The 21,065-nt window shown below is 41.8% G+C and overlaps 2 protein-coding genes across 5 annotated transcripts in view; one reads left to right on the top strand and one right to left on the bottom strand.

Moving 5' to 3' along the window:
• Positions 1-820: 820 nt before the first annotated feature.
• Positions 821-13,911, bottom strand: LOC113632348 (atherin-like). Its single transcript, XM_027129407.1, has 3 exons — positions 13,648-13,911; positions 11,730-11,793; positions 821-1,431 (listed from the first exon to the last, which is right to left on the bottom strand). The coding sequence occupies exons 1-2, from the start codon at positions 13,909-13,911 to the stop codon at positions 11,737-11,739; spliced, it is 321 nt and encodes a 106-aa protein (XP_026985208.1). The 3' UTR covers positions 821-1,431; positions 11,730-11,736.
• ITPR2 (inositol 1,4,5-trisphosphate receptor type 2) overlaps positions 13,401-21,065 on the top strand; it is a 526,334-nt gene continuing 518,669 nt past the window's right edge. For 3 of the 4 annotated variants that reach the window (XM_027129406.1, XM_027129405.1, XM_027129403.1), the window contains exon 1: positions 13,887-14,001. In XM_027129406.1, coding sequence (XP_026985207.1) covers positions 13,910-14,001 — 92 coding nt within the window. In that variant the 5' untranslated portion in view covers positions 13,887-13,909. Of the gene's footprint in view, positions 14,002-21,065 lie in introns of all 4 variants that reach the window. The other variant, XM_027129402.1, reaches the window with a different exon arrangement.

Consider the following 21,065-nt stretch of genomic DNA (forward strand, 5'->3'; position numbering starts at 1 on the left):
GTGAACATCCATCATCTCATATAGGCACAAAATTAAAGAAATAGAAAAAAAAGTTGGTGGTGGTTGTGTTGAGAATGCTCAGAAATTACTCTCTTAACAACTTTTATATATAACATACATCAGTGTTAGTTATATTTATCATGTTGTACTTTACGTCCCTGGTACTTATTTATCCCATAACTGGAAGTTTGCCTTCATCCAGTCCCCCTACACCTCACTCCCACCTCTGGTAGCCACGACTCTGATCTCTATTCCTATGAATGTGTTCGTTTTTGAAATATAATTGACTTACAAAACTATGTTAGTTTCTGTTACACAACATAGTGATTCTACATTTCTATACACTTCAAACTGATCGCCATGATGAGTCTAGTTACCATATGTCACCATACAAAGATATTACATAGTTATTGAAGGTATTCCCCCATGCTGTACACTTCATATTCAGGAGTTTAATCCTTATTGTGATGTTGAAATATAGCCAAATTTAATTTAGACTTTAATATTTTGTTCAGAAAAAAAAGAGGAAAATAACAATTTTAGTGGTGGAGGACATTTTGCTGCCTCTCGCTTTGTGTAGCTCCTGGGGATAGCAGGAGAGGGGAATTGTTCTCCTCTGTTTCAGCAGCATCGGACCTTTGGAGTGTGAGCTCATGACAGTTCTTGAAGAGATTCAAATGCTTAAAGGGTAATTTTTTTTTCACTTTATTCAATTTTCAAATTAATTCTGATTTTAGAACTCAATCTTCAAGCAAGATGGAACTGGACTGTATAATTCATAAAATATTTAATATCAATTTTTTTCTTTAATGCCTATCCCATTTTACATGACTTACGAAAATAAGTTGGCATTTTCTAAAGGATATTTAGATCAGACTCCTTGAGGGCAGAAACAATTTCTTATCACTCTTGTATAACTACCACGGAGCATAGGTACTGGCACACAGTAGGTGCTCTATGAATATTTGCTGAATGAGTAAAATGACTGCCAGTATGTCCCATTAACTTTGAATAAACTGTTACATTTAAAGCATTTAAAACGTTTATGTCTATTTGCTTTATAAGAACATTGTCAGGTGAATGACACACAGTTTTATGTTTCCAAAGCCTGTGTGCAAATTGACCTGGCCATGGAGGACTCAGTTTGGGAAAAAAAAGAAGGCTGAGACTTCCATCAGGTTAGTGGAAGGAGTGGATGGATATACAGAAGTGGAGCAACCTGAAAGCATCTAACCTGACACAAACTTTAACAGGATTCTTGGGAAAGGTCAAAAGCTGTATCAGGAATAAATATGAATAGTGCCTGATGTATGATGCCATGTGGCTTGGTGGGCTGTGTTGCAGCAGTCGTGAGAGCAGACAGAATGAGCACTCTCCTCTCTTTCCATATCCCTGGCTTTTGGTCCAAGAATACGCCGACAGTAAGAAAATCTGTGAAAAAAAGTTAGACAAACATTAAGCTGGAAGAAAATACTAATGACTAAAAACAAATGATTTCTTTTCCCTTTTTAAAAAAATTTATATTATTGGGGTATAGTTGATTTATAATGTTGTGTTAATTTCTGCTGTACAGCAAAGTGATTCCATTATACATGTACATACAACCACTCTTTTTAAGATTCTCTTCCCATATAGGTCATTACAGAGTATTGAGTAGAGTTCCCTGTGCTATACAGTAGGTCCTTATTAGTTATCTATTTTATATATAGTAGTGTGTGTATGTCAATCCCAATCTCCCAATTTATCCCTCCCCCCTGTCCCCCCGGTAACAATAAGTTTGTTTTCTACATCTGTGACTCTATTTCTGTTTTGAAAACAAATGATTTTTAAACTCTAAGGATGCAAAGTAAAGTTAATGTAGATTTGTAATGTAGCTGCCAAAAAACCAATATCGTGCAACTTTATATGGTGTTGTGTATGCCCATGTTGGGGGAGATGGCATATGTTAAGAAATCTTAATATCAGAGACATGGACCATTATGGAATGACTCTAGGGGAGAGTATTCCAAATGCTGTGGGAATGAAGAAATTGCATGTTCGTCAGAAGCAAACAGAAAGATGCTGCTAGCAAGTTTTCTTAAAGGTTCTACCACATTCCCTGCCCATCCTCTAGTTCCACCCACTGCCATTTACACCTTCTCTCAGAAATTCTACTATGAAAAGACAGACCACAAGGAAGTGAGCACGTATTCAAAACCTGTTGTTGTGTTATCTTAGTCCCACACAAACATGGGTAGGAAATGACGTCTGAGGCAGGTGTCCATCCATTCAGGGAAATGAAAGTCTGTGTGAAGCAGCTGTGATGCTTGCAGTATTTGAAGGAAAATTTTTTTCTAGTGTAAACCTACTTCAATAGGAAAAATACTGGATTCAATTTATACAAGAGCCTTTAGGCATTCTTAAGAGTAGATGCAATCTGATTTGGGAGAGTTTTGGGGAGCTGAGTTTTGGCCCATGTATTTGAATATCCATCAAAATCTCTTACTGAAAAGAGTTTAGAATTTTATCTCTCTATCAATATTTTTATGTCACTTATTGCAACGCTTATTCAATACCAAGCCTGCTCCAGTTTGATAAGCAGAGATTGTAATGGTGAGCATGGCCAAATCCTTGCTTAGCCCGAGGCAAAAATGGTAACAGGTTTAGTTGCAACACTTTCCTGGAACATGGTACCCAGAAATAACCAGATCCCAAACACTGATAAGGTTGTCATGGAGAACTACATTCCAGTCTTAAATCTGTTTTTTGCCAAGAAGGGTGGATTCGAATTCTACAGGCTTCTTGAATTTCCACTTAGCATCTTTGTCTACTGAGATGTTCTGAAAGATGCCAGGAGACACTGGGCCAGCCTAAACTGAATTACTGAAATGCTGTGAAGCTGTATGTCCTCTGCTTGTAATTTCACTGTAAAGACTGTGATAAATACTTCTTAAAAATATGCATTAATAAGAAAAGATTAATTAAAACACCAGAATCAAAAGGCAGTTTCCTAAGCATGTTTCTGCATGACTGAATCTGTTGGTTCCAATTTCTCCTGCTCTGTTTTCACTCTACTGTGTCAACTGAGACTTTGAAAAATCTTTGTCATAGTTTCTTCTTTAGAAATTTTTCCATTTAAAACCAAATGTCACTTATTGCTGTGTTTTTCGTCATTTTAAAAATAATATAAACTCTCTAAAACATTAGGAAAGTAGAGAAAATTAGCCATAGTTTTATCATACAAATCTTTTTTTTTCTAGTATGTTGTTTTTCCCTGATATTGTAGTGACCAAACTCATTACAGAACTGTTATCCTACTTCTAAGTCATGATATAAATCTTTTTATATATTATTACATAGTCTTAATAAGAATCATTGGTACATATCATGTTAGCTACTCCTTTCTACATCATTAGTTTGCTATTGTTCAATATTTGCTTTGTTTCCAGTGTTTATTATTATTATCAATACTATGACAAACATAATTTTGAGTATTTTTCATATATAGGATTTTTCCTTAGGATATACTCCATAGATCCATATTGTTGCTTAAAATGGTTGTACAGATATGAGATTGGCTGTTTCACTCTCAGCATTGGTTATTATAATAAAAAAATTTTTTTGCTAGTCTGATATATGCTAAATGATATTTCACTATTATATTACTTCTATTTCTTGCTTACACCCAACCCTTTGCCTATAACATTTGTTGCACATGGTTTACCCATTTGGTTGTTTTCTTTTAAGTTCTGTTTATTAGAATTTTGACATAAAAATTTATAGCTATAGGAATCAAATCTACTTGATATTTTGCTTTATGTTCTTATATTAATGCATATGTATTTCTAAGCTAAGAAATCCCTTACTCATAGAATTTTAAATATTAATTCCGTTTTTGAGTTTTTATATTGAAAAACCACATATTCCCCTGAATTTATTTTCACCCTAAGATATCATGTGATATCCTAGAACTAAACTAAAATTTTCAGCCAACCATGGTATGCCAACATGGTACAACTTTACATGGATGTGTGAGTGCCTGGGTGTTGGTCGAATCCTCAGATGCAAAGCCCATGGATAGGGAGGGCCGACTGTACCAACCATTGTATATGCTCGGGGGATTTTGGCATCCAAGGCGGCTCCGGGAACCAATCCCCTACAGATACTGAGAGACAACTGTACAAAAATTCATACCATGTACACAAATGAGAGGAAAGCAAGGGGAATTTGAGGAAGGGTCAAGAGGTCAGAAGAAAGACTTCAGGAAGTTCTCGTTGGGTTTATTCTCCCTGTTTTTGCCCTTTTCTGAGTGATGGTGCTATTTTTTCCTTTCGCCCATGTATCTTATTACTTGGGTGACCTTGGGTATGTTCCTTAACCTCTCTAAGACTCAAGTTTCTTCCGCTGTTAAATGGGATTGATAATATCAATTACCTCCTGGAGGTTCTCAGATAATATCAATATATGAAAAGTGCTCAGTACAGAGACTCAGATATATGTTATTAGTATATATTACTTTCCTCCATCTCTTACCCCTCTACCAAACTTGTTCTCAGATCCAGATCTTTCATTCTCATTGGCATTTACCAGTTGACGAGTTTGGCCTTAGTAGTCTGTTTCCATTCATTAAGACAAGGTTAAAATTCCTGAAGTAAGCCTTTAAGAGCAACCCAGAAATCCCCGGGGATCTGGGAAATGGAATTATAAATTGAGAAATTGCTCTTGGTTTGCATTGTAGGACCTTAACTGCCCCAGCTGCATGTTTTACGGTACCGGAAGTCTGTAAGAGGTGAAGGATAGTCAAAGTTCTGCATTGCGTCTTCCCTGTTACCATGCCAGGGACCGCAAGCCTGACGGCTTTCTCTGGTGCTAGATGGCAGTTTTCTCTGTGGGTTTTATCTGCCCCCTTCTGTGAAGAGATAAAAACTGTCAGCTTGTGGAAGGCAGCGTTCCCACGGGGCACTTTGGGGTGGTTTTACAGCACCAGGTTGGGAATTTAGCCACTTTTGTTTCTTTTGTCTCAAAACTTGTTTTCTTTTCTTTATTATGCCTGACATTTCCCTGTTAAAAGTTAGATTTCTTTCTTTTACAGAAATTAAAAAAATTCCAATATCCCTGAAAGAGGTTATCAGGCATTTATGACTGTTTACTGAAGGGACTGAAGTGTAAATGAAGGAGCTACGACTCAGACTCTGGAGATGGGTCTGGTGCTGGCTCAGTCACTAATGTGTCTTCTTGCACAGGTCACAACATCTCTGATGCTTGGTTTTCTTATGACCTTTAATATTGCTTTTCTCTCAAATAATGACAATCATAAAAATAGCTAACATGATTGAGCACTTACTTTGTGCCAGGTACCGTGCCAAACCCTTCAAGTGTGTTTTCTAATTTAAATCTCACAAGGCCCTTAGGAGGTAGGTACTATTGTCCTCATTTTACAGATAAGGAAAATGAGGCATCAGAGGTTGAATATTTGCATAAAGATTGGCAGAGGGTAAATTAGTGAGTTAGTAATTTAAACCAGGTCTATGTGATGCTTGTATTAAGTATTCTGGTATAGTTATGATTGGTGAATACTGTCCTGATATCTAGCTGAGAACATGAAATTATATTTGGGGAAGAATCGTTGCAAATTGAAGTAAGCAAGAATTGAAATATTCGAGTAATTTAAGAGCAGATAGTGTAAATAGCTCTAAGATTTGTGACTATCAGATAGATTCGAAGAATATTTTAATAGGATGTTAGATTGTGAGTTTCAGTGGAGGCATTGAATAGATGCAAATCATGAAGGGAAACATTTGAGTTGGGCTGTTGGAGATGAGAGATGGTTTTGAAGTGCTTTGGAGTGAGCTGCTGCTGTGTTGTGAGTCTTACCACACCCCCAGTGCATGGGCAGACCCGTGTGTGTGTGTGTGTGTGTGTGTGTGTGTGTGTGTGTGTGTGTGTGTGTGTGTGTGTGTTAGGGGAGAGGGTGTGGAAGGGATGATTGGCTCTCATATCTAGTTTAGTGGGAAGAACTTCGAAGGCACCACTGGGGGAGCTTGGTATTTGTCCCCGGCAGGTAGGGAAACATGGTAGACTGATGTCAAACTCCAGCTTTGGAAACAGAGAGGTTAAAGGTCAGGAGATGGGTTGGACACCATTTTTGGCAGGAAAATCAGACTTGCTGCTGCTTTGAGATTGGCCTACATTTCTGGAGTTTTCTCAAGCTAAGAGAGTGTTTCCTGCGGAACAAACATTGAAAAGACAGCGGGTTTGGGATTACTGCCAAACTCTTCTCCACTAGACAACACTTTGACAGTGATCAAAGCTAATGTCATAAATGAGGGGGCAGCTGGACACTGTGTGCCTGAAGTCAAGGTTACCTGGGGAAGTACAGTTCATCACTTGTGTATTATTCTAGCTGGAAATGCTTAACCTAATCTATTTATGAAGAAATGCAAGACAAACCCAAATTGAGGACTATCCTATAAGTAAATGGCTTGATTCTTCAAAAACATCAATGTCATTAAAGACAAAGGATGGCTGAGGAATTGGTACAGATCAAAAGAGACTGAAGAGATATGACAACTAAATGCCATATGTGATCCTGGATGAGATTCTGTCCTGGAGGAAAAAAATGCTATAAAGGATACTATTTGGACAATTGACAACAATTGGAATATGGACAGTAGATTAAAGTTTTAGATCAATGTTAAATTTTCCGAGCTGGATAGCTGTACTATGGATATAGAAGAGAATATCTTTGTTCTTAGGAATACATGAAGTATTAGGTAAAGGGGCATGATTATGCAACCTATAGTCAGATGGTTCTAAACATAAATTTTATGTGTGTATGTGTGTGTTTGTTTCAATGATGAAACAAACATAGCAAATTATAAAAACTGATGAATTTGGGTCAAAGTGATGTACTCTTTGTAAAAAGTTACTCTTTTGTAACTTTTTTTGTAAGTTTGAGATTATTTCGAAATAAAAATGAAAAACAAGTCATTTTCTCAGCAAAGTGTTCCCACTAACCAAGGTCTGTTTCACCCCCGACTCCCCCAACCCTTGCCCACACAAAACCACCCCCTTCAGAAGTGCTAGTAAGCCCCACTCTAGACCTGCTAAGTCAAAAATCTCATGGGACGGGGCCCAGGGAGCTGTGTTTTAAGATGGTTCTTACACTAAAGTTTGAGAAGCCCTGGTTTAGACCAGTGAGGACCCATGCTCGGAGTTGGGGGGTGGAGTTAACCCCATTCAGGCTGTTAGACATGGGGGAAAAGTGGACGGCTCTCTGGGATCTACCTCACAACAGCAGCTGAGGATGACTATGAGATTGTCCTTCTACATTCTTCCCTATAATCATCATCTACTCTTCTTCCAGCCTGAACCTACAGGCAAGTCACAGCATTTTTTTTTAGTTCAAAATTTCACAGCATGCCGTATAAATGACTAAGGTATATTTGCTAGGGAGCAAATCCACAGAACTCTCCACCATGAATATGGAGATGGGGATTCAGTAGGAAGGAGAACTTTGCCCTGGCAGTATCTGGGAAGCTTCACTGGGGAAATGGAGCTTGGGCATGTAGAAGCAGGAGAAGGAAAGGAGGAAGGGCAATTTCTGGCAGAGGGACCATCACACTCAAAAGCATGGAGACTAAAATTGTCAGATTATATGTGGGAAGTCTGGCTTTCCACGAGGATATGAGGAGTGGAAGAGTAGAAACTATGGATATCAAAGGAGGAGACCAGGTCATAGTCAGTGTGGAATGCTAGGACATGGTGGTGGAAATCCATTTAGATGGACTGATGTTCACAATATCTAATATTCACACTAGCAGGTTAAAGACTTTGAACTTTCTTCTGCAAACAGGGGGGTGTCATTGTAAGTCTGAACAGTTTTGATCAGATCAACTTTGTAAGGAGACTTCTGGCTTGCTTTGAGGATGGTGAGTGGGGGAGACTGGAAGGGTGGAGACCAGAGCAAGGATAGTGGAGAAGGTAAAGAGGAGACATTCTTGAGATAAAAGAAAGAAATAGGTAGAGGAAAGAATAAAGAGTGACTCTAAGACTTTGTGCCTGGATTCTTACGAGGTTGCTGATGCTACATGATGACAAAAGTGATTTTCATTGGAAGATGGGACATTTTTGAGTTTGTGTAGTCAGACGATTAGTGAGGAATTAAGTAATGTGTTTTACCCCACCTACAGCTTCACTGAATTCTTTTTATTTTAAAAAAATTTTATTTATTTATTTTTAAAAGTCTCTCTCTTTTTTTTTTCTTGGACCATTTTAAAAGTCTTTATTGAACTCGTTACAATATTGCTTCTGTTTTATGTTTTGGTTTTTTGGCCAAGAGGCATGTGGGATCTTAGTTCCCTGACCAGGGATTGAACCTGCATCCCCTGCATTGAAAGGTGAAGTCTTAACCACTGGACCACAAGGGAAGTCCCTGAATTCTTTTTAGTTGTAACCTAGCACACTTTCCCCCTTCTCGGCAGCTAGGTATGAGGCTACCCTTGCTTGAAGTAGGTGTCAGGTGGAACCAAGAACACATAGGTCAAGTTAAAGGGAAGTATATGCTGAACAGAGGTGTAAGTTTGAAGAATACTTTCTCATCACCCCAAAAAGAAACCCTGTGTCCTTTACTTACCCACTACAGGCCCTAGGTAACCACTACTTAACTTTTTATCTACATGGATTTGCCTATTCTGGACATTTTATGTGAATGGAATCATATGTGATCTTTTCTGACTGGTTTCTTTTACTTAGTATAATGTTTTCAAGGTTCATCTATGCTGCAGCATGAATCAATAGTTCATTCCTTTTTATGACCAAGTAATATTCCACTATGTATTTATCCATTCATCAGTTGATGGACATTGGCTACTATGAATAAAGCTACTATGAACATTTTTGTACAAGTTTTCCTGTATACATATGTTTTCATTTCTCTTGGATATATACAAGAGATGGAATTGCTGGGTCAAATGGCAAGTCTACATTCACCTTGTTCAGGGACTGCCAAACTCTTTTCGAAAGTGTTGTACAATTTTACATTTCTACCAGCAGTAGAGGGTTCCAGTTTTCCCATATCTTTGTCAGCACTTGTTATTATCTGTCATTTTTATTGTAGCCATCCCAGTGGATGTGAAATGAAATCTCATTGTTGTATTAATTTGTGTTTCCTTGATGATTAATGATGTTGAGCATCTTTTTGCGTGCTTATTGGCCATTTGTATATCTTCTTTGGAGAAATGACTATTCACATCCTTTACTCATTTAAAAAGTTATTTGTCTTCTTATTGTTGAGTTGTAAGAGTTTTTCAAAAATATTCTAGATACAAGTTACTTATCAGATACATGATTTGCAAATATTCCCTCCCATTCTGTATATTGTATTTTCACTTTTTTTATAGTGTCCTTTGAAGCACAAAAGTTTTAAACTTTGGTGAAGTCAAATTTATCTATCTTTTTTTTGTTGCTTATGGCTTTGGTGTCATATTTAAGAGACCATTGCTAAATTCAATATTATGAACACTTACCTCTATGTTTTCTTATAAAAGTTTTATATTTAGGTCTTCGGTCCATTTTGAGTTAATTTTTGTACATGGTGTGAGGCCAAACTAGTTTTTGATAATTTAATCTGTTTTAAGTGCCCATCTCTACTGATGGCAAACTTAACCTGGCCAGTTCTGGATAAATTCAGTAACTTCAGGTTTTCTCAGTCATTGCAGCTTTAGTCTCAGTAAATTCAGGACTCTCCCTTTTCCTTCATTCTCCTCTCATGTGGGATTTAGCTAAATCACAGTGGGTTAATGGTACTTATTGACAGGTAGTGTAGAGTGAGTTAGAATTAGGATTAGGTGTAAATGGGGAGGTCTGTGTCCCACGATTAGCTTCAGAGAGAAGATAATGATAGAACATGAAGAAAGTTTGGGGATCTGAGATTAGGGTGAACATGCATCCCAATTGAAATATGGTTACTCTTGGAGGGAGCAAGCTTCACAGAGGTCCTGAGACTCCACAAAGATGTTGCACTAGGTGATTTTTTCCCCCCCACTCACTCAACATACATTTATTAATAGGCACATGATAGTGCCAAGAACTCTTTTATAGAGTGGAATAAAGCAGTGATGAAAACACACAAATTCTCTGCCATCATGGAACCTATATTCTACTGGGAGGAGACAGGACAAATAAATAAGCAAATAAATATATAACATGCTATGATAAAAAAAAAAAAACTAAGAAAAATAAATAGAGGGACTTCCCTGGGGGCTCAGTGGTTAAGAATCTGCCTGCCAATGCAGGGAACATGGGTTCGATCCCTGGTCCAGGAAGATCCCACATGATGAGAAGCAACTAAGCCTGTGTGCCGCAACTATTTAGCCTGTGCTCTAGAGCCCGCGAGGCACAACTACTGAGCCCGCGTGCCACAACTACCCAAGCCCGCGTGCCTAGAGCCCATGCTCCGCAAGTCGCTGCAACTAGAGAGAGCCGCGTGCAGCAACAAAGACCCAACGCAGCCAAACATAAATAAATAAATAAATTTATTAAAAAAAAAAGAAAAATAGAGTAGGGAGATAGCAAATGGGGCTGACAGTATTTTATATAGCGTCGTCAGGGAAGGCCTCATGACAGGGTGACATCAGAGCAGAGATCTGAAGCAAGAGAGGGACTGAGCCTTGCAGATACACATGGGAAGAACATGCCCGGCAGAGGGAACAGTAAGTTAAGTGCCCTCAACAGGGAGCAGGCTTGGCATATATGAGGGCGAGCAAGGAGGCCAAGGTGGTTGGAATGAGAAGGTCAAGTCAGTTGCAGGAGATGAAGTCAGAGGGGCAGTGGGGGGCTCTGAGAACAGTGGTGCAGGTGCGTACTGCTCACTGCTCACTAACGTGTAAGTGCCACTCACACATGCGTACCTGCACAGACGTACTACAATACGTCGGCTCAGGGGGCACATTAAGTAGGGCCATACAGGCCATGGAAGTGACTTCAGAATTCATTCTGAGATGGGAAGTCGTTGCAGTGTTTTGAGCAGAGACTTGATCTAACTTCTATTTTAACAGCAAATGTCTCGCTTCTTGGTTGAGAATAGATCATAAAGGTGCAAAGGTGGAAGTGGGGAGATCAGTGAGGAGTCTGTTACGACCCAGGAGAGAGATGATGGAAGCATGGACCAGGGTGGTAGGATGTTGTTTATACTGTGAAGGTAGAGCTGACAGGATTTGCTGACGGACTGAATGTGGGGTGTGAGAGAGGAGTCAGAAACGATTCCAAGGGCTTCCCTGGTGGCGCAGTGGTTAAGAGTCCGCCTGCCGATGCAGGGGATACGGGTTCGTGCCCCGGTCCGGGAAGATCCCACATGCCAGAACGGCTGGGCCCGTGAGCCATGGCCGCTGAGCCTGCGCGTCCGGAGCCTGTGCTCCGCAATGGGAGAGGCCACGACAGTGAGAGGCCCGCATACTGCAAAAACAAACAAACAAACAAAAAACGATTCCAAGGTTTCTGAGCTGAGCAAATAAAGGCAGAGTTGCCAGAATAGGTAAGGCTGGGAAGACTCTTTTAAGGAGGCTTGGCTGCCATGGAAGGAGAGCTTAAACCTTTGGTGGTTGGCTGACTATCTTTGCCATGTTAATGCAGCAGTGTGACCAGATCCAGGCCTCAGACTATATAGGACACCTCAGTGGGTGATGACTTGTGAGGACGGGGTGAGGAGGAAGAAACCCATTGGTCTTGGGTATGTGGTTTGAAGTTTGTACCTGTTCATTAGCATAAACAATCACCCACTTGTTTTGTAATGTCTTGTTCACTGATAGTTTGTACCTAGAGGAAACAAAGAAAAACATTCATGACTTTGGCTAATAATTGTGGAGCATCCCTTTGGATGTATGGTACAGGACTGTGCAACATGGGAAACCATAGAATGTAATCCATAGATCTCTTGGATAAACAGAAACCTCCATTTTCAGGGTCTTCATCACGCTCCATCTCAAGCTTTTAAATAGCTCGTCCAATGTCTTGGAGGCTCCCAACAGTAATATCATGTATCATGTAGACAGAAGAGGGCTTGTATCATGTAACAGGCATTTCTAAGTTGCTAAGTAACCATTTCCAAAGGAGAACCCAGAAGTAAAGAGAGATCTGTCAGCTGCATGGTAGGACAATGACTGGGTCCAGTTTATCTCAGTACATTCAGGCTTTGTGCTGGAATTTCCTGGATTCTGGGTCTAACACTTTATTCTCCTCTATCCTGCAGGCTTTCTAAACACAGGTGTCTGAACATTAAGCTTATTCTTTCCTATTCCATTATATGATTATAAGTCTCAACCCAAACCATCTTCAAACTGTAAGACAGCCTCGAACTGTAAATTTACATTTTGGTCAGTTGCACAATTTGGCACACACCTCTGTGCACGCCCTGGGTTCCTCCACCTTTCAGCAAACGTTGCCCTAGGGGGATTACTTAGTTCACAATTCTTTGGGTGGCTAGTGTCATAACTGCTGTCCAAGCCTGCCTTCTCCAGGTCTTCCGGAAGGGTAGGACAAAAGTCTTGTAAAATGATGAGGGTTACAAAAGCAACGGGGAAGGTGTGGAAACGTGTCCCGCTGCCAGTTTCATTTATGACCGTTGGAGCTTTAAGAGTCAGAAGCTTTAAAAGTAAACAAACCAAGACGGTCAATGAGACTGTGACATTGGGCTTCCGGAAGTAGAAAGTTAAACCTGGGCTCCGGGTTAAGAGCAGGGGGCGCGGGATTAAGAGACCAGGAGGCTTAAGAGAAGGTTCACCGCCTATGGTTGGCTAAAAAAATTGCTGGCCCGGCCAAGTGACTTTTACCTCATGTCCACCTGGACATCTGCTGTCGGGTCAAGTTTCACTAACGCCCTATACTCGAGACAAAACCTAAACTACATAGTCCAAATAGAGACAGACCTCCCCCCCTTCCCTCCCTTCCCCCTCCTTCTCCTTTTTATTTTCTTTCTTTATTGTGTATTTTAAAAAATGTTCTACTTTTTCCTTTGCTTCAACACCTTCCTTCCTCTCCCTGTGTCAGCAAATTATCCACCCCACGCACCCACGCCGCTCCGGCTCCTCCTTTTCATCTCCACGGGTATCGCCGGCTCACTCCGCTCCGGTCCCGCGCGCGCGCCCCAGCTCCAATTCTCAATCCTCCCCGCCCCCTTTAAGACAAGGGACTGGGTCTCGGCCCCGCCATCCTTCGCTTTCCCAGGCGGGAACTGTCGCACCCCAAGTCTAGCCTCTCCTGGGCGGCTCTCCGGCGACCGCTTCCCGGTTCGGGGATCCCGCCGCCCCTCCAGCGCCACCCCCGCGTTCGGTCAGCTCGCGCCACTGCTTCCCGGGTGGCCGGGCCCCACCCCCTTACCCTGGTCGCCCCGCCCCGGCCCGGCTCCGCCCCAGGCCGCCGCCGCCTGATTGGCCTCCGCCCTCTCGTCCCCCGGTTCCTCTCCTCCCCTTCGCCCAATGGGCACCACCACCTGGTGCAAAAATTCCCCCGAAGGAACCGAGGGGCTCTGCAAGCACCATCTCTGGCCGGGCTGCGGGGACCGCTGCGGCTGGGCGCGGAGCGGGGAGGGTAGGTGGAGGAGGGGGCGGAGGAGGGAGGAGGAGGAGCAAAAGGTGTTGGAGAGAAAACTTCTAAAAGGAACAGGAAACTTGCCGGGGAGGCGGCGGCGGCTGCGGCTCTCCGGGCGTCCGGGCGGCGCACGTCGCGGGGTGTCCGGAGCTGCAGCGCCGCTCCTGGCGGCTCCCCAGGCGCGGGGCAGGGCTGAGCCTGACACTTGATCCCTCGGGCCGTGCCCGCCGCCGCCGCTCTGGGCGCTACAGGCGGGCGCTCCGTTCCTCTGCCGCGGCGGCTCCCCGGAGAGGGCGGCGAGGGCGCAGAGAAGAGGAGGGACGTATTCTTCGGAGCATGAAGCAGCATGTCCGATAAAATGTCCAGCTTCCTCTACATAGGGGACATCGTGTCCCTGTACGCGGAGGGCTCGGTCAACGGCTTCATCAACACGCTGGGGTAAGCCGGGGCGCGGGCTGGGGAGCGCTGGCGCTAGGGCCCCTAGGAACCCATCCCAGTCCCTCGTGGCGCCGCCGCGTGCCCCGGCGCCCGTTCCCGCCTGGGGTGGCCGGGAGGCAGGGCAGGCTCTGCGCCCGCGGACAGCGCCGTGCGCTCGGCTCGCTCGCTCGCAGGAAGCTGCCCATAGAGGCGAGACTTTCTTTGCTACTTCGTAATCTCAAGCTCAGAGACGCATCTGAAAAGGAGGAAGTGATTCAAAAGCCCGGAGACAGGCCCGGTGAAGAAGTCTTCGTTGGCTTCTCCGTGGGTTGTTTTGATTAAAAAAATTTTTTTTTCCCTGTGAAACAAAATGCCTCCTCTTCCCCATCTTTTCTCGCCACCGCTCTCAAGCCCTTGTCCTTCAGGGCCGGGTTTGTAAGACCAGTCAATAAAAGTCCGTGGCCTTGGATATGAAACTCAGGCGATGTGGCGAGCGGGAGTGTGGCTTTTGCCTGCGGGAGGAGCTCACCGTCCCACTTCGCTGAAGTGATTTCCTTTTGGCCTTGCCAAACGGGGACTCGCCCCGCCTCGGGGGCAGCCTGGGGGCTCCGACGGCCTCCTGGGTTCTAGAACTCACACCTGATTTCTCCCCTCCCCGGGCTTTGGCCCACTGAAATGCTCAACCTCTCCTGGGACTCGGCCAAGTGCAGGGCTCTTGAGATTGGAGTTGATTTACGAATGGGGGAAATAGATATATAAACATAACCGTGTGCTAGATGGTTAAAGAGGACTTCCTTGATTACTAGTATTTTCTCTCTGTCCTGATTGTAAATACCAGCTCGCAGTTTAAACGCACACTGACTGCACTGTATTTTGATGCGTACATTTTTTTGTTGTTGTTACCGCCTGGTCTCAGTAGCTAGACTCCCCAGTCTTAGAGATTTCAGGCTGAGAAACTGGTGTTTCCACTTCGGACTGGTCACTTTTTTCTGCTGTTAGGTTTTAGGGCACATGACTTAACATGCAGTGTCCCCGGACGGTGGCTTTGAGCCATGCCGTTAATGGAGTGGTGTCTACCCCACAGGGGACGTGGACGTCACCAGAACTTCCCCAGTTTCTGTTATTTGTGCATCTCCCTCAATGGGTGAAAGAAGGGAGGTAGATTTAACTTAATCCCTTTAAGATCAATGTTAAGTGAAACTGAAGCATGGAAGAAAAGAATAGCCGTGACAGGTGCTTTTGTGCTGGGTTTGTAAATCATAAGCTGCCATTTGTTTCCCAGAGAGTTCTTAGTACAAGGTCAGTGTTTGGGCTTCCCGCAACGTTTTGCAGATGGACTCTGCTTCACCTCACCCTTCCCCTCTGTAGACTCTCTAGGTGTGTTTAACCTGGTGGTTGATCAGGAAGGGCTTGGGGTCAAATCCCGGCTTCTCTGCCTGTGAACCTTATGACCCTGGGCAAGTCACATAATTGCATCTCAGTTTCCTCACTCATGGTTACTGCCTCGTAGGATTGTGCTGAGGAAGAAGTGAGTTAACATAAGGTGCTTAGCACAGTACGTGGCGTATGAGCACTTGTATTAAGGGTTAGCTGTTGTAATTGTCACTACGTAGGTGGCTGTGAGTGACAGTTACAGTCGTGGACAAAATAATAAAAAGGGTTAGGAATAGAGTATAAAACCTAGTGAAATAAAAAACCATGTTTTGTAGTGTCTCATTCAGCAAAGGTATGTGTTTCGGTCACTACATACTTTAGCAGTTGTGGAGTCTGTCCTGCTCATTTTGGAGATAGAGAAACCTAGGGGAAGAGAAATGAAGGGACTTACCTGTGAAGCAGAGGAAGGACATTAATGCCAAAAGCTGGAACTATAACCCTGTCTCCAGACTTTCAGCCAAGTGTGTGTTTCGTTGGTTACACATCATCTTGAGAAAAAGAAGCTTTCATGTAGCGTATGTTTATATAAAATATTTATTCATAGTCAACATTTCTTGCTGGTGTTTTGGAAGTTGAGTTGCCTTAGAGTGCGTTTGTGCAGTATTATTTTTCCGTTGACAAACTGATCCTTGTTGAGGTTAATATGACGAGACCTCTGTGCAGCTCAGTTCTAAGGTGAGGACGGATCGTTGGAAATGCTGCCGCTGGTGAAGCTTGGTGCTCTGATTAGATATCCTTTTTCTTTAACTCATGGAACTACGTTGGCCTGAGAGTTTTAGTAGTTACAAAGCTGGCAGGAGCCTCTGTTCATGCCACATGAAATGTTGTCTAGGCAAAGTAGCATCACCTACTTTGTTAGCTTAGATGACAACTGGTAGATACTTTACAAGTGTGTTTTAGGACCATGAAATCAAAGCAGCATTATAGTTTTTCATTATACTTTTGTAGGCTCATTATACAGCTTTTCTATCAAAGACAGAGTACATACTTCAAGTTGAATTTCTTTGCTCTTCTATAGTTGGAGGTCAGTTGTCCAAGGTCTGTTGCTAATTATGACCGTGTTCATATCATTTATTCTCTTTTCATGTCAGCATGTCTTTGTGGAGAGTAAGAGAAGGAGTATATGATGTCCCTGCCCCTGGGGTGTTATAAAAGTGAATGAAAGAGACAGAAAGGAAAGAGCCCATTTTTTTTAGAGAGTTGCTAGGAAAATCCACATTATGCTTATATTATTGTGGGCCTTAAGTTTCTTCAGAGTTGTGTGAATTGTTAAAGTGAATCAGAGAGCTCCATTGGAGACACTGGCATTGTACCTATTTAGCCAGCATAGTTCGTTCCACTGTAATATTAAAAACTCAACGGAAGAGCTAAAAACGAGGCTGGAAGTTTCTGATTTCTATCTTTGCTGTTTATCTATTTGACGCTTTTGGTTGCATGATGGTTTTTCAAATTCACCTTAGGAGATAGTTAGTGAGAATGGAGTTTACAGCATTACAGGTAATTCATACATATTTATTTTTCTGCAGATAAATTGTGTCTGATTTTAGTATATCGTGTATAAATTTGTTTGGCAGGATGCACGTTGTTATTATTGCTTTTGGGAATTTTTGTAATAAGGTCATGAATTTTTCACCTGAAAAAAATCACAGTTTCACTCTATTAGAGTTTAGAAGGCCCTTTTAGAGGCCCTTCCAACTGGAAATGTAGGAAGCTTTTTGTAGGCTCTATGACCTAGATTTTAAGTTTGATATCTCAGTCTGAGGAATTAGACTGCTCCGGTTGCAAAGACTTGCATTTCCCTTTTTTCCCCAGTTATCCTTTAACCAGGATTTACCTGACGTTTCTGAACCCTGAGTTATTGCTAAATGAGGTAGAGTATTGTTCTCCCAGCTTGTATTGGTGCAAAAGGGGCCTGGTTTATGTTTTCTGACTTAATTTTTCATCTAAAGATCTATTTAGGAAACACTTATCTTGACTTAAGGAAAACTACTTTAAATTCTGTTGGATGAAGATGGTGAATATATTTTAAATAAACAATTTTTTTTTGTACTGTACATTTTAGGGTTATGGTTTTTATTTTTCTTTTAAAAGAGAAGGGAGGGGGCTTCCCTGGTGGTACAGTGGTTGAGAGTCCGCCTGCCGATGCAGGGGACACGGGTTCGTGCCCCGGTCCGGGAGGATCCCACATGCCGCGGAGTGGCTGGGCCCGTGAGCCACGGCCGCTGAGCCTGCGTGTCTGGAGCCTGTGCTCCGCAAAGGGAGAGGCCACAACAGTGAGAGGCCCACATACCGCAAAAAAAAAAAAAAAAATAGAAGGGAGGACTTTTGGGATATGTTGTACAATTTCAGATGCGGTGTTACTTTTGTTTTTTCTTTTTTTATTTTTAAATTGAAGTATAGTTGATTTACAATGTTACATTAATTTCTGCTATACAGTGAAGTGATTCAGTTATACATATATATACATTCTTTTTTTTAATATTCTTTTCCATTGTGGTTTATCACAGGATACTGAATATAGTTCTCTGCGCTATACAGTAGGACCTTGTTGTTTATCCATTCTATGTATAAAAGGTACATCTGCTCACCCCAACCTCCCACTCCGTTCCTCCCCCAACTCCCTCCCCCTTGGCAACCACCAGTCTGTTCGCTATGTCTGTGAGTCTGTTTCTGTTCATTTCTGTCATATTTTAGATTCCACTTTTAAGTGATATCACATGGTATTTGTCTTTCTCTTTCGAATTTACTTAGTATGATAATCTCTAGTTGCATCCATGTTGCTACAAATGGCATTATTTCATTCTTTTTTTATGGCTGAGTAATATTCCACTGTATATATGTACCACATCTTCTTTATCCATTCATCTGTCGACGGACACATAGGTTGTTTCCATGTCTTGGCTATTGTGAAGAATGCTGCTATGAACATAGGGGTGCATGTATCTTTTTGAACTAGAGTTTTGTCTGGTTATATGCCCAGGAGTAGGATTGCTGGATCATACGGTAGTTCTATTTTTTAGTTTTCTGAGGAAGCTCCACACTGTTCTCCATAGCAGCTGCACCAACTTACATTCCCATCAACAGTGTAGGAGGGTTCCCTTTGCTCCATACCCTCTCCAGCATTTGTTATTTGTAGACTTTTTAATGATGGCCATTCTGACTGGTGTGAGGTGCTACCTCATTGTAGTTTTGATTTGTATCAAATGCAGTGTTAATTGTCCCTTCCCCCTTCCTCCATTTCTTTATACTAAGATTTACTTCCCTGGTCATTGACACTTCTGACACTTCATATTTTGGGTATATCAACTTGACCAATGGTCAGGTACCACACAGTGGGAGTGAGCATGGCAGAATTCCCAGGACGGGTGGGACAGTAGAATCAATAGAAAGTATACAGTTGTTTCATTGTCTGTTCTCCATGTGGTTGAGAGGTTAGTGAATGACAAGTGTGCACGTGTGTGTGTGTGTTTATGCACGTCTGTATACATATGTTTAAGTGATTGTTGCCTTTGACTTGCGGTTTCTTTTTGGGATCTGCTAAGAATCAGCACCCACTAATTAAGGTCTGAGAAAACACTCAGGTGACCACCCATTGGTGCAGTGACTGCCAAGTATCATGATAGTGTTTTACCAGAGTGGGAGAAGATCAGGGCCCTTATTCTTAATTATGCTTGATTGTGGCCAGTTCAATGCGCTTTTTCATTCCTTTGTTTCCGTGTTCAACAGTAGGCATCAGGTAGGGGATGGTGGGTCACACAGTGTATAATTCTGACTTAATTCCTTAGATGGATGAATAAGACTTATGTTTTATTTTTACCAATTATAGGCCTTTGAATTTCCCTTCCTGATCTTTTTTCTGCTTAAAGCTTTAATATTTAAATGGTTGTAGATTTGATTTATTATTATTTTTCTTATTTAATTTTGCTATTCTTATTATCATGGTTTGAAAAATCTTTCCCTTAGTAGGACTGTTTGATCAGTAGAGAGTCATAGATGAAGCAAGGAATGGTTATAGCCCACTTTTATATTTGCATAATTTGTAATTTATCTTTAGCGTCTTCTACACAGAACCCCACCAAGTAACAGCATTATTTTCTGCTATAACTAGGTGTATGAACTTAGCTTTGTTTTGGCTAGGGCATATGTTACTGTGATAAAAGTGTCTAAAAATCTATGGGGTATTTGCATGTGTGTTTAGTGGGGAGGAAGAAGACAGTATAATCTTGAATACTGAGTTGTTCTGGAAAGTCTAAGGGTAAGTAGTGTCATGTTATGGAACTTTAAATCCGCTGGAGTACAAAGACAGTTTCTGAAGTGGTGAACATAAAGTCTATTTTAAGCTGAAAGGTCCACCATTTCTTAAACTTAAGTCATTCTATAAACAACACTGCAGCTTTTAGACCCGCTCAGTCAGGTAAACAGCCATCGTTCCTTAAGTACCCCTGATCCTTGGCTTTGATAGAAAGAGAATTCAGAAGCAGTTGCTTGGCCTCATTCTAGATTTAACAGAGGTTTTTTGCTTAAAATTTTTTTTTTTTTTGCGTAGGTAGCACTTTTCACAGTCATGTTTCCCCTTTGGAACTGTTCTTGTATAGATAGCGTGTATATAACTTACAGAATAGAGACAGATTACTTTAAAACTTTAAAGTTAAATTCAAACTTTAAAACTTAAATTCCAGGCACAAGGTGTATCTTCATATATAAATACAAAGGAAGTAACAGTGGTCTTCTATGACAAATTTCTAGCATAACAATAGATTGAATTTTACTCCTTTTTTTTTTTTTTTTTTTGCGGTACGCGGGCCTCTCACTGTTGTGGGCCTCTCCCGTTGCGGAGCACAGGCTCAGGACGCGCAGGCTCAGCGGCCATGGCTCACGGGGCCAGCTGCTCTGCAGCATGTGGGATCTTCCCGGACCGGGGCACGAACCCGTGTCCCCCACATCGGCAGGCGGACTCTCAACCACTGCGCCACCAGGGAAGCCCTTTATTGAATATCTTTGAAATGGTTGGATTAGCCCTCTCAAAATTCAAATCAATGATTGGTTAATAATGCTACTTTATAGTTTATTCTGACACAAACCTGTAGAACTCCAACCCTGAATTAAGAATAAATTATCAGTTTATTCAGAAAAAAATTTAACCATAAAATTGAAAATGTGTCCGCATCGTGAATCCAGTCTATGGACCTTTCCTGGTGATGTGGTTTATGCTGGAGGATGCTGCAGACTGAATCATTGGTTCACCTGACGCATATTTAACGAGCCCTGACTATGAGTTAGGGATACAGTATGAAGAGATGCCAGATATTGTGCTATTTTAAATTATTATCTCAAAAACTCAAACTGCCTTTGAGAAATCTGTGGTATGACACTTGACTCGGATCTATGGGAAACTAAAGGCATTGGATAGTTTTGCTCTCACAGTTGTAAATGCCACAAGATCAGGAACTGACTCTGACTTTATAACCCTTGTATGCTCAGCACCTCCCACAATTCCTGGTAAATGGTAGGCATTTAATAAATATTTGTGAAATCAATGTAGTCATTATTTAGTAATGGAGATAAGATTGGTATTGAATAACTGCAACATAAAGCAATTCTTTTCAAATAAAGATGATTAAAAACCGTATTCATAGGGAAACAGAGGAGGA

This window comes from Aethalodelphis obliquidens, unplaced genomic scaffold, assembly GCF_003676395.1.
Source record: "Aethalodelphis obliquidens isolate GAN/ISIS:26980383/991018 unplaced genomic scaffold, ASM367639v1 scaffold36, whole genome shotgun sequence".
NCBI lineage: Eukaryota > Metazoa > Chordata > Mammalia > Artiodactyla > Delphinidae > Aethalodelphis > Aethalodelphis obliquidens.